Here is a 13,878-nt window from a genome sequence, read left to right as displayed (position 1 = left end):
TTCTTCAAGTGTTTTCTTTTTCTTGCTGAGTGTTTTTCTGCTTAAAGTTACTCAAAGGAAGCAAATTACCACATCTTACCTCAAAATGACAGTTTTTGATGCTGTTCTCACATCATGAAGCAAAGCATCACATTGGTCACAGAGTCTGTGGAAACAGTGGAGAGGCACAGAATCCAAGTTGCTGAAGTTTCTACAGTGAGTGCTGATTTATTTTGCTATATTCAGCTAGTGTTTTATCAAGTCCAGCGTAATCCAAAGCTGCTTTCATAACTGCGGCGCCGCCAGTGGATATGCTGTACAGCACATGGGCATAACTTTAAATAGGCTGAGATTTATATATTAAATGTATTTATTTGTTTACTAAATACAGCACCATATTTTTCTGAGGCACATAAATATCAACTTGTGAGAAATTTTATTTTGCTTTTTGAATTATTTTTGTGATTGTAGCATTGCACAGTTATGCTACTGTAACGATAATAATACTGAAGGAGTCAATTTAGCTCAACTCTCAGCAATGAGACATAATACACACAAATCTGATATGTTAATAAATAAATGTTTATAATACATAAGTTTTAACATATATTCTGCGGTAATGAGATGACTTATAATGCCTGGGTTGGACAACAAAAGTCAACGGTCATTTCAGTCACCTTTTAAAACAAAATAAACCTTCAGTTATTTTTTTTTGCCCAGTTTCACTCCTCTTCCTGAGTCGCTTCTTTCCGACAAGTTTCTATATTCGGACTTTTTCTCAGCCACCGGATGAAAAATGTCGACATCCGAAGCCAGTCCGGCACGAGAATGGAGAAAGCCACACTCTGTAGGATTTTGGGCAAGCAGAGAAAAGTGAAGACGTGAAAGGAGACGGGTTGAAACATCGGAACAGATCATGGCTTACTGCTGCTCTGCTCTGACCTGCAGTGCATGGGACAGACAGCCGCTGGTGAAGGTGGAGTGACCCACAGTGTTCAAAGCATCATAGACGAACGCTGGAGCACTCTTCACAAACAAGTTGACTTTCATGTTGTTTGTTATGTTGGTGGACACCATGAATGGGGTCACACACTGAGGAACAGTAACATTGAATTTAGATAACATAACAACAAAGGTCAAGATTCATTATAAAAGATGCATATTTGTTCAATATACTGACAAATTATCCCTGGTTTAAAACAAGATAAATCTAAAATTTAGATTAACTAGTTGATTGAAATGGTGTGATGACCTTTAGCTGAAGTAACTTTTATAGGAATTTCTCCTCCACCTGAGAAATATCCTTATTAGTGCTGCAAAAATATGCAGTTCAATTGATTTGGTCTTCTTCTTGGACATGGACATTGTTATTCTCTGGTCTTGTTATTGACTCTGTGTTGGGTTAGCCCTTGGAGCACTGACACATTGGAAAGCTACCCAAACTCTTAAATAGGTTTTCCTATCCTCTCAAAATAAATGCCTGTTATCCTTAGAAAGCCAGTTAAGTAAGGATAGTACTGCAAATCAACTTGTTTATCCTTTGTAACATCATAAAATATTAAATGACAAAAAATGTTAAGAGGATTTTTCAATCTAGAAAGAAACCAATTGGATTAGTTCATACAATTATTTAACCAATAGTCCACACCATTATATTTCAGTCATAAATGTACTGTATCATTAAGACAAGTGCAGTTTCAGAGAGGGCAGGTGTGCGTTACCTGGACTGTGATTCCCACTGACTTGTACTCAGCATGTAAACACTGGGAGAAATGTATCGAAAATGTCTGTAACAAAGTATACGTAACGTTGAGGCTCATAGAGTGAGCAGGTTATGATGGGATTGAATGAATGTGTGAAAATAAACACCAGAGAATAAACACCTTGGTGGCCGAATAAAGAGCCACCAGTGGATGTGGACGGAGACCCATTTCAGAGGAGATGTTGATGATTAATCCTCTGCCTCTGGGAATGAGATAAAACCCAAGTGTTTATAAATCTGGTCATCCTAATGTTGCATGTTATTGATGTGTCTGGATACCTGAGCACCATGGGAGGAAGAACCAGCCTGGTCATCTGTATTGTGACAACATCATATTTTTATAGATAGAAAGTTGTATGAAACCCATTAGATGGTATGTTAGCGTAGACATCTTACCTGGGGTACAGAGAGTATGTTACAGTTGATTATCTCAGTGATTTTCTGTTCAAAATAAATAGAAATAAAGTTAGAAAATACACAAGGGCCTCAGTTAGTTTAAATCATCCAGTGTTTGGCCCTAAAAAAGGGATATTTCTAATAGATCACCTGTCCGCGAATTGATGTTTCCAGAAAATAGGCAAAATGATCATTGCAGATCATTCCAACGTTGTTAACTGTGTGGTTTAAAATACAAGAACTTTCATTAATAAACTACCCGTGTCTTATTTTTAAGGAAAAAGCAGAAAGTGTGAGATACGTAATAAACCAAAACAGTGTTTCTCTTATCAGGAGGTTTGAATTAATCAAATATCTTCCTTTACTTGTAGGAGATGCAGACAGCCTATCCATCTCTTGACACGTAAGTAATCTGTGTCTTGAACAGAAGAGTCTGTCCACCTGCAATGTCTAGTCTCCATGGAAACCAACCTCTGAACTGACCAGGAGGTGGCAGCAATTCCCTCCAAATTAAGTTTTACTTTAGGTTTTAGCTCAGGCATCAGCTACGCTATGCAGTTGTTTTTAACTGTTGGAGGAGATTTTGTATATGGAGGAAAACTAAAAACAGCAAAACATAGAAATGTTTTTAATGTAAACACGAGCTGCTTATAAATAATTTTTTTTTAATTGTGTTTTTTCTATATTACCCAGAATTCCAATCTGCAGGTCATGGAGCTCCTTAGCTATGGTTGAGTAGATGCTGCCACCCTCTGTGAAGTCCACTTTGATGGTGTGAGTCTGTTGTCCGTACTTGTTTTCTGAGGCAGACAGTAGATGTGTGTTAACAGTTTCATCTTTAAGAGAAATTTAATGAGTTTATTGGCTATGACGACAATATTAGAGGACACCTCCATCATCTCATCAAATCTGACTCACCGATTTCTTCGGCAACCTTTTGAAGCCTCTTGGAAGACCTTCCTATTAAAACAACATCCAGACCCCGACGTGCCAACTGCAGGAAGACATGCAGACAGATGGTGAACATGCTGTAGCTCAGACAAGAATCTGTCTTGATAAATGTGTAGATTCTGTCTTAAATTACTCTACGCAAAGATATAACCAATACATCAAATCTGAAATCTAATTTCTCCAAAATGAAGCTGCAAACTCACCTCAGTGGCATAAGCTTTACCAATGCCAGACGAGGCACCAGTTACAACTGCATGAGGAAATTAGTAGAGATACATCAACTTTGTAGAATGTCTAGTGATTTAAAAACATACATTTTAAGTTTGGTAGGACAGATTCTTTTAGCAAACTGATCGAAATGTACACATGATATAATTTCACTGTTCAGACAACTTTATTGTCAAAACAAAAGCTAAGAAAAGCTTCAAAAGACCCGAGCTAATGATGAGGGATGAGATAAGCAGTAAATGACTGAAAATGTCCTGAGTTTATGTTTTTGCTATAAGTGAGTGAGATTTACAGTTCAAGTTGTGGCCTGGGAAAGCTCTAATCCAGGGGTGTCAAACTCCAGTCCTCAAGGGCCACTGTCCTGCAGTTTTTAGATGTGCCACAGGTACAAAACACTGGAATGAAATGACTTAATTACCTCCTCCTTGTGTAGATCAGTTCTCCAGAGCCTTGCTAATGACCTAATTATTCCATTCAGGTGTGGTGCAGCAGAGGCACATCTAAAAGTTGCAGGACAGCGGCCCTCGAGGACTGGAGTTTGACACCCCTGCTCTAATCCCTCCCCTCAAGGAAAAATGACATTCTGGGGTTTATGCAGCGTAGACCCCACACAAAGCATGTTAGAGCTAGAAGTTAGTATTTTCATCAGCAAGAAGGGGATGCTAACTCTTTACAGACCACACATGAATGGCAGCGACAGAAAAAGATTTCTGGCCGAGCTAACATTTTAGACACCCAGGTGACTAAAACCTAGCTTTAGTTAGAGCACAGAAATGTACAGAAGATGTTTCAGTAGCTAAACTATCTTAGTAGCTTGAATGCTTTAGAGCAGTGATCACTAAATAGTTCAGCCAATACTCAATAGTGGTAGAAAAGTCAGGGGAAGACTGTTAACCTTTTTTTGCATATGTATGAAACAATAACACACTAAATGTCATTCTAGACAGCAAGGTTTCCCCCAGAAAACTTGCCCGCTGGTTGGGTTGCAGGGCAGTCATTCATCCAGCAGCCCGTCGTGTTTTTGAGTTAAAAAATGTTTAAAATTGACAGGAAATTTAACAAGATCACCTCATAATCATGTGTTTTTTAAAAGATTGGACGATCAATATCTGAACACCAACTATATATTTTAAAAAGACTTAAATAAATAAGCAATGTTTAGCCTGGTGGGTCACAAGTAAAGCCTGGTGGCCCACCAGGCTTATAATAGACTGGGGGAAACCATGTGGACATTTCAAAAGTCTAGAGTGAAAGAATAACTTCACAAAAAGCTGCTTTTGCACATTATATGTTCCACTTGTGGAATTTTAACCACATAAATGAGTAAATATAATGGCTAAGGAAGGCTTATAAAGGTGTGGAGAACATTTATGGAATTATATTTTAACTTTTTCATCAAAAATATTTGGTTGAATTTGTGTGTGTGTGCACAAACTTTACTTTACCTGCCCACTGTCCATATGCCCGCAGGTCCGCCTGACAAAGCGACGACAAGACATACTGTCTGAATCCACAGCAACATTTCCAGGTGAATTTCAGCAGGCAGAGAACCAAAATGAATAATCCAAAGAGCGCCAGAACATCAGTCAGCAACGTCTTACGGGAGAACTCCAGACCAAGCAGCATTTTCAGCTGAATGTGGAAGAGTTTAGAAACAGCTTTCTCCCTTTTATTATAGAAGAAATGAAAACATTTAGTTTGTGCTTCTCCCCACATTTCCCCACCTCCTCTTAGTCATTTTACAAGAGATTGCTGCAGTAGGGTAATTGTTGCTATGGTGAACTTGTTGACACAGAAAGTATTTCTAAGAAGCAAACCTGGCCCAGGCACATCCACTGACTTTAGCAAAATGTCCAACCAAGTTCTGATCCAGCAATATCTAACATATTAACCTGCTGAATCGTATTTGAGTCCTATGAACTTGATAGAGCGCTAAACAATTACAACCAATTTACCATTTAGGCAAAATGAGTTAATTACATCTTTAAAAATATGATTTTTAAAGCTAAAGCATGGTTTGTTGTTTTGAGTCAAAGCATTAAGTAACCTGTCTGCACGGATTGCATCTAATCACAAGAGGCTCAAGCAAAACCAGGAATCAAGACAGTAACAGAGATGTTTCCCATTTCTGAAAGCTAATACTGTAAGTCTCTTACACCCTGTGACAGTGGAAAAAGAATCACGGGAGTGATCTAGGCTGCTTCTCTATCAACAGTTTTATAGAATCATAAATAGAAAAATAGCAATAGATTTTCCCCCTTATCACACAGTGCAGAAAAAGAACTAATTAATAAATCAAAAACAGTAACAAACTGCCAAGTATCAGTGTTTTCATGTTTCTTACCAGTAAAATAACACAGGTTCCCAGTCTTTGCCGTTAGTCCAACGGCCATCATCCAAAACAAAACACAAACCGACGGAAATGAGAGCAACTTTTCTGAAGTTCCCAAATATAAAACAATTATCATCTACAAAAGCCAATTAATAAACCAAAATAAGAAGATGTAGTTTAATAATCTACGTCACAACATGTTTCCTCATAAAAAGGACAACAAACAGTTTGTTTGTTTTTTTTTAGCTTCTGCCGTTAGTCCAACGGCAATCACCCAACACCCCACAGACCCACAGGAAAAGCTGCGTCAAACTAATCATAAAACTTAAAATATGCTTTTAAAGTTTACAAAAATAATAAATTGTTATCTATAAGATGTCTTCACAATATAAAGGATACAAATATACAACGTTTCAACGAGCATTACCTGAGTGACGTGTAAAAGAATCACCGTAGTGATTTTAGGTCGCTTCTTTCTCATCAACAGGTTAATGGAACGAGAGGATATCGCAAAAGCCCCCTAGTGGTGGATGTGGTACTACTGGTCGATTTCAAGTTGCTTATTAAACTATAACAATATTAATGCAACATAAGTTGTATTTAAATAGTTTCTAGACTTAAATATGTCCATTAATATAAATTCTGAACCCTTTTAATGCTATAAAATCACATGAATAATTACATAAATCATCACAGAGTTACAGTTAGTCTTCAACCTATCACAGTTACAATGTGTCAGCTGTTTGTTTAAGCAGAAACCGTCCTCTTTCATTTAAAGGGAATGTTTGTACGTTGACAAACTGATACTGTCTCTGACTAAATGACAGAGTAACAACGATGGTGGTAGCGCACAGAGTGTCCAATTCATAGCCCACATGATGGGAAAATGCTGGCTATCAACAAACTCTGTCTGATAAATCATGTTGTCATTTTTGTTTTGAGGACATTATTATACTCAAACTCCTATCACTACCAAACATGTTTATGTTAAATATATGTGTATTTTTCCTTTTTACTCCTCACTGGGTAAGTAAATGTATAATTTTTCTATGACAAGCCAGTTAATGCGAGCAACACTTTAATTTTCAGAACAAATGTGAATAGAGGTGCTTGTCAAGTTCCAAGTTGTTGCTTTCTTGGGGGGAAAAACTTACATGTTAGCTCCAGATCTTTCTGAAGCTGTCTGGGCCTCTTCTGGTTGTTCTTTCGACTCCATTTCCTGAAATTTTGTGAGCAGCTGCTGTTCGCGTTTGGTTTACGGTGAAATGCTGATTTTCCCACTCATAAACTTTGCCCCCCGAGGAACGCAGGTAAGCTATAAGGAGTTTGGAAACACCTGAACCTCACCAGGATGTTTTATAGCTGTATAAAACTGAACGTTTTATACTGTATAAAAGTGAAGCTGTTCAGAGATGTTATTTTTAGCCATCATGAAAAGCTTTTTTTGTGACGCCTCCGTAATCAGAATCTCTTTCACATCACTTATTACTAAATCAGCTGATGCTACTTTGCAAATTCCTGCTGTTTTCTTGACTTGTATACATTTTCTTGGCGTTTTCTGAATATATTTTAATGCCTCTTTATTTTAATTTACACATGATTGAGGAACTTAGTTTTTTTTGTGTTTCTGAATTAGTCTGATAGATTCCAACATGTGGTGTAATTTTCTAGAAATTTTGTTTCTAAAAACAAAATTGACATGTTTAATACTACACCTCTAATCCCTACTGCAGTTGGAAATTGTCCTCTTAACCTTTATTCACTTTCTACTAATCTTGTATTTTGATTTCTTCTGATTAATTCACAGTTTTTTATAGTACAGCCTTCTTGAAGCATATTTTTCTTCCAGGAGCAAATTACCATATCAAAGTGACACACAGTTTTTGATGCTGTTCTCACATCATGAAGCAAAGCATCACATTGGTCACAGAGTCTGTGGAAACAGTGGAGAGGCACAGAATCCAAGTTGCTGAAGTTTCTACAGTGAGTGCTGATTTATTTTGCTATATTCAGCTAGTGTTTTATCAAGTCCAGCGTAATCCAAAGCTGCTTTCATAACTACGGCGCCGCCAGTGGATATGCTGTACAGCACATGGGCATAACTTTAAATAGGCTGAGATTTATATATTAAATGTATTTATTTGTTTACTAAATACAGCACCATATTTTTCTGAGGCACATAAATATCAACCTGTGAGAAATTTGAGAAATTTTATTTTGCTTTTTGAATTATTTTTGTGATTGTAGCATTGCACAGTTATGCTACTGTAACGATAATAATACTGAAGGAGTCAATTTAGCTCAACTCTCAGCAATGAGACATAAAACACACAAATCTGATATGTTAATAAATAAATGTTTATAATACATAAGTTTTAACATATATTCTGCGGTAATGAGATGACTTATAATGCCTGGGTTGGACAACAAAAGTCAACGGTCATTTCAGTCACCTTTTAAAACAAAATAAACCTTCAGTTATTTTTTTTTGCCCAGTTTCACTCCTCTTCCTGAGTCACTTCTTTCCGACCAGCTTCTATTTTCGGACGTTTTCTCAGCCACCGGATGAAAAATGTCGACATCCGAAGCCAGTCCGGCACGAGAATGGAGAAAGCCACACTCTGTAGGATTTTGGGCAAGCAGAGAAAAGTGAAGACGTGAAAGGAGACGGGTTGAAACATCGGAACAGATCATGGCTTACTGCTGCTCTGCTCTGACCTGCAGTGCATGGGACAGACAGCCGCTGGTGAAGGTGGAGTGACCCACAGTGTTCAAAGCATCATAGACGAACGCTGGAGCACTCTTCACAAACAAGTTGACTTTCATGTTGTTTGTTATGTTGGTGGACACCATGAATGGGGTCACACACTGAGGAACAGTAACATTGAATTTAGATAACATAACAACAAAGGTCAAGATTCATTATAAAAGATGCATATTTGTTCAATATACTGACAAATTATGCCAGAAAAAATATCAATGTGTTCTTATATTTCTTTGTCATCCATGTACAATTGCAATAAAGATATTCTATATAATTTTCTAAATTGATTTATATTTATACAGTCCTCCAAGTCCTCATCCAAATTGTTCCACAAATTCCCTCCACAGACTGCAGTGCCCATGCTACTCATTGGTATTTGTGCTTTTTGCTTTCTAAAACTCATTTTTTAAGTCGTCTTTAATGTTTTCTGGTTAGTGATTATTTCTTACTCTGTATTATTTGACCAGTTTTGTATTTGACAGGATCCATGAATGTTATTATGTCTAATTCAAAAAGTAATGAATTTGTATGGTCTAAATATCCCATTTTAATAATTATCCCTACTGCTTTTTATTTGCATTGTACAAAGTAAAGTGCTTTTTTAAGTATTTCCCCAAATTTCCACACAGTAATTCAAATGTGAGGACACCATTGAAACGTTTAACTTTCAGGATTCCTGGTTCATCAAATGCCTTGTTTTTGCCAGAACTGCCAAACATTTTGCTATTTTTGCTTTTACAAGCTTAAAGTGAGGCTTCCAGCAGACTTCATGATCTAACATAATACAAAGAAATTTGTTCTCTTGTACTTGCTCAATGCAGATATTATTTACCGCTACTGCATCCATTATTTTTTAATTTCCAAGCCATATGATCTTATGTGTTAATATAGTATTGCAAATTCATTTGTTGTCCAGTGTAATCTCATTAACTAAAAAGAGGGCAAAAATAGAAAAAAAAATTAATCAGAGCTTCTTTTAACCTATAAAGAAACCAAGTAAATTGAAAAGTCTACATATTTCAGTCATAAATGTACTGTATCATTAAGACAAGTGCAGTTTCAGAGAGGGCAGGTGTGCGTTACCTGGACTGTGATTCCCACTGACTTGTACTCAGCATGTAAACACTGGGAGAAATGTATCGAAAATGTCTGTAACAAAGTATACGTAACGTTGAGGCTCATAGAGTGAGCAGGTTATGATGGGATTGAATGAATGTGTGAAAATAAACACCAGAGAATAAACACCTTGGTGGCCGAATAAAGAGCCACCAGTGGATGTGGACGGAGACCCATTTCAGAGGAGATGTTGATGATTAATCCTCTGCCTCTGGGAATGAGATGAAACCCAAATGTTTATAGATCTGGTCATCCTAATGTTGCATGTTATTGATGTGTCTGTGGATACCTGAGCACCATGGGAGGAAGAACCAGCCTGGTCATCTGTATTGTGACAACATCATATTTTTATAGATAGAAAGTTGTATGAAACCCATTAGATGGTATGTTAGCGTAGACATCTTACCTGGGGTACAGAGAGTATGTTACAGTTGATTATCTCAGTGATTTTCTGTTCAAAATAAATAGAAATAAAGTTAGAAAATACACAATGGCCTCAGTTAGTTTAAATCATCCAGTGTTTGGCCCTAAAAAAGGGATATTTCTAATAGATCACCTGTCCAGGATTTGGCGTTTCCAGAAAATAGGCAAAATGATCATTGCAGATCATTCCAACGTTGTTAACTGTGTGGTTTAAAATACAAGAACTTTCATTAATAAACTACCCGTGTCTTATTTTAGTAAATAAAACATAGCAAATATAAGATAAATAATGAAACACAGCGCTTGTTTTTAACTGTTTTAGGAGATTTTGTATATGGAGGAAAACTAAAAACAGCAAAACATAGAAATGTTTTTAATGTAAACACGAGCTGCTTATAAATAATTTTTTTCTAATTGTGTTTTTTCTATATTACCCAGAATTCCAATCTGCAGGTCATGGAGCTCCTTAGCTATGGTTGAGTAGATGCTGCCACCCTCTGTGAAGTCCACTTTGATGGTGTGAGTCTTTCGTCCGTACTTGTTTTCTGAGGCAGACAGTAGATGTGTGTTAACAGTTTCATCTTTAAGAGAAATTTAATGAGTTTATTGGCTATGACAACAATATTAGAGGACACCTCCATCATCTCTGCCTGACTCACCGATTTCTTCGGCAACCTTTTGAAGCCTCTTGGAAGACCTTCCTATTAAAACAACATCCAGACCCCGACGTGCCAACTGCAGGAAGACATGCAGACAGATGGTGAACATGCTGTAGCTCAGACAAGAATCTGTCTTGATAAATGTGTAGATTCTGTCTTAAATTACTCTACGCAAAGATATAACCAATACATCAAATCTGAAATCTAATTTCTCCAAAATGAAGCTGCAAACTCACCTCAGTGGCATAAGCTTTACCAATGCCAGACGAGGCACCAGTTACAACTGCATGAGGAAATTAGTAGAGATACATCAACTTTGTAGAGATTGGGAACAACATAGGATGGGTGTCTGAAACACCAAAAATGCTATTATTGACATTAGTACTGTGTAAATAATTACTCATTCTATGATGAGAATGGCATTTTAAATATCAGTCAGTGTGGAAGTACTTTAAGAGTTTATCTGTTATGGGGAGATTTAAATAATCACATGTCAATGATAATAAGAGGGACAGGGAAATCAAAAGCTCTTGTACATGCTCCTTTTCAAACAAACTGTATAAATCGCAAGTATGGTGGCATGATCATTTTATTGTACATTTACTTTTTTCTGTTTTTACTTTGTATTGTCTGATCAAATAGAACAAAAATAAATATCTCAAAAATGTTTGAAATATTATTATTTTTTGTGAATAATGGATTTCCTCACACTTTACCTGCCCACTGTCCAAACGCCCGCAGGTTCGCCTGACAACGCGACGACCACACGTACTGTCTGAATCCACGGCAACATTTCCAGGTGAACTTCAGCAGGTGGAGAGACGCAGTTAAACCTCCTAAGACTGCCAGAACATCAATCATCAACGCCTTGTGGGGGAAGTCCAGAGCAAGCAGCATTTTCAGCTGAATGTGGAAGAGTTTAGAAGCGGTTGTCTCCCTTTTTAACAGAAGAAATGGAGATACTTAGTTTGTGCTCCTCCCCACATTTCTCCACCCCCTCTAAGTTGTTTTCCTGGAGATTGCTGCAGAGGGAGGGTTGATTGTTAATATGCTGAACTTGTTACAAAAAATGGTTCTGAAAAGCAAACCTGGCCCAGGCGCATCCTCTGACTTTAACCAACCAAATTGAGATTCTAAATTACACAGCAGTTTCTACCTGCTGAATCGTATCTGATAGTGTTAATAAGCAGAATGAGCAAATTATATATTTAAAATAGCATGGTTTGTTGCTTTAAATAACCTGTCCTCACTGCATTGGCACTGGTTGTATCACGAGAGGCCCAAGAAAAACCAGTAATCAACACAATTACAGAGATGTTAACTGTTTCTAAAAGCTGATGCTGTCGCGTTACACCCTGTGAAAATGACAAAAAAAAAATCTAGGGAGTGATTCTAGGTTGTTTCTGTCTCATCAGTTATATATGAGAAATAAAACACAACAATATATGTTTTCAATAACATACAGTGGGGAATAAAACTAACAAATAATTAATAATCTATCAGTGTTTTGATATAGTTCTGACCAGTAAAATAACACAGGTTCCCAGCCTTTGCCGTTAGTCCAACGGCCATCACCCAATACACAACTGACGCACACAACTGACGCACAGACACATTATCTCTGAATAGTCATGAAAACGGAGAGAAACTTTTCTAAAGTTCACAAACATAAAAATGATCACCTACAAAAGCCAATTGATGAACAAAATGAGAAAATATAGTTAAATATCTACTGTCCTATTAAAAAAAAGGACAACAAACTGTTTTTTTAGCTTCTGCCGTTAGTCCAATGGTAATCACCCAACACACCGCAAACGCACAACAAAGCTGCATCAGACTACTCATAAAACAAACAAAAAAATGCTTTCAAAGATTATAAAAATGATAAATGATTATCTATAAAATGTCTTTTACAATATAAAGGATAGCAATATACAACGTTTCGACCTCCATTACCTGTGAAAAAGAATCACCCGATGATTTTATGTTGCTTCTCTGGCGCAAAAGCCCCCTAGTGGTGAATGTGGCACTACAGGTCAGACCCGTAAGGGTTAACTGATTACTGCTGTAAGTCCCTCAAATAAAATTAATACAAATATTAGTGCAACATAAGTTGCATTTAAATTATTTATAGACGTATGTGAAACATTAATTAATATTTATTCTAAACATTTTAATGCTATGAAGTTATAGAATACCCCAGAGCTGCACTGGAGAAAAAGTAATTGGTCTTCAACCTGTCACAGTTACAATATGTCAGCTGTTTATTTCAGTAGAAACAATCCTACTATTTCATTTAAAGGGAACGTTTGGGTTGTGGCGGTGGCAAAGGCACAACCAATGTAGGCCATAGTCCTTGACGTGGTCGCATGTCTTCCACCTCTCATAGCCCACGTTCCTGTTTGCGAAATAAAGGCCACTAGAGCCAACAAAAACATTGAACAAAAAGAAAAGAAAAAAAGAAACAAAGAGAATGTTTGTACATTGACAAACTGATACTGCCTCTGATTAAATGACAGAGTGACAACAATGGTGATAGCGCACAGAGTGTACAATTCTAGTCCTGTAGCCCAAATGACGAGAACATGCTGGTTATCATCAAACTCTGTTTGTCTGATAAATCATGCCGTCATTTTTGTTTTGAGGAAATAATAGCTTCCCCTAAATACATTTGATACACATATTCAGGCCTGTCACCATGGCAAATTTTAGTGGACAATAAATTCTTCCAGAAGATATTGCAATAAGCCATAATGTTGCTTTGAGGCTATTTTCAAGTAATATAACACTGACGGCATAATAATAATGCAAGAACATATTCTTAAACATCAATAAACTTTGTGGAACTGGTAGACATTTTAAACAACCGAAATAAATAAACAAAACAACAGAAAAAACTAATAAAATAAATTATGAAATTGTAAACAAACTTGTCATCCAGTCGACACTAACACACCAGACTAAAGAAAAAACAAAAGCAGAAACAGCGTTCATTATTTTCAGATCCTTTGAACTAACAAACTCCACACAAACAACAAAATGTACCTGCATATGACCAAAATAAAAAGAGACACTAAATTATTATTATTAATAAGAATTTTACTATGATAACAATAATATTATTTGTTTTGACAACTGTCTGCTCATTTAAAGTGTGATTCATATTGTGTATGAAATTTAAAAAAATAGGCATGATGCCTTTTCCCCTGAGTTATGTTTATTTATTGCAATTGAAACTGGGAGAAAACAAGAAATGCTGCCAGCTGCA

The 13,878-nt window shown here is 36.7% G+C and overlaps 2 protein-coding genes across 6 annotated transcripts; both read right to left on the bottom strand.

The window, feature by feature from the left end:
• Positions 1 to 543: 543 nt before the first annotated feature.
• On the bottom strand, positions 544 to 12,180 carry LOC114153381 (testosterone 17-beta-dehydrogenase 3-like). 5 transcript variants are annotated; one of them, XM_028031909.1, is made up of 12 exons: positions 6,076 to 6,147; positions 4,762 to 4,792; positions 3,292 to 3,338; positions 3,056 to 3,131; positions 2,827 to 2,937; positions 2,288 to 2,355; positions 2,138 to 2,182; positions 2,021 to 2,055; positions 1,863 to 1,944; positions 1,701 to 1,766; positions 922 to 1,071; positions 544 to 824 (listed from the first exon to the last, which is right to left on the bottom strand). In XM_028031909.1, the coding sequence occupies exons 1-12, from the start codon at positions 6,127 to 6,129 to the stop codon at positions 702 to 704; spliced, it is 888 nt and encodes a 295-aa protein (XP_027887710.1). In that variant the 5' UTR covers positions 6,130 to 6,147; the 3' UTR covers positions 544 to 701. The 5 variants fall into 5 exon arrangements, with proteins under 5 accessions (XP_027887710.1, XP_027887707.1, XP_027887706.1 ...); XM_028031906.1 differs by lacking the exon at positions 6,076 to 6,147 and adding an exon at positions 12,134 to 12,180 and having other exon boundaries at positions 546 to 824; positions 4,762 to 4,982; XM_028031905.1 differs by having other exon boundaries at positions 546 to 824; positions 4,762 to 4,982; positions 6,076 to 6,215.
• Positions 7,989 to 12,652, bottom strand: LOC114153382 (very-long-chain 3-oxoacyl-CoA reductase-like). The gene is made up of 12 exons (XM_028031910.1): positions 12,567 to 12,652; positions 11,327 to 11,547; positions 10,847 to 10,893; positions 10,611 to 10,686; positions 10,386 to 10,496; positions 10,085 to 10,152; positions 9,935 to 9,979; positions 9,818 to 9,852; positions 9,658 to 9,739; positions 9,496 to 9,561; positions 8,367 to 8,516; positions 7,989 to 8,269 (listed from the first exon to the last, which is right to left on the bottom strand). The coding sequence occupies exons 2-12, from the start codon at positions 11,505 to 11,507 to the stop codon at positions 8,147 to 8,149; spliced, it is 984 nt and encodes a 327-aa protein (XP_027887711.1). The 5' UTR covers positions 11,508 to 11,547; positions 12,567 to 12,652; the 3' UTR covers positions 7,989 to 8,146.
• Positions 12,653 to 13,878: the final 1,226 nt, after the last annotated feature.

Source organism: Xiphophorus couchianus, chromosome 11 (assembly GCF_001444195.1).
Source record: "Xiphophorus couchianus chromosome 11, X_couchianus-1.0, whole genome shotgun sequence".
NCBI lineage: Eukaryota > Metazoa > Chordata > Actinopteri > Cyprinodontiformes > Poeciliidae > Xiphophorus > Xiphophorus couchianus.
This window is presented reverse-complemented; position numbering and strand designations above follow the sequence as displayed.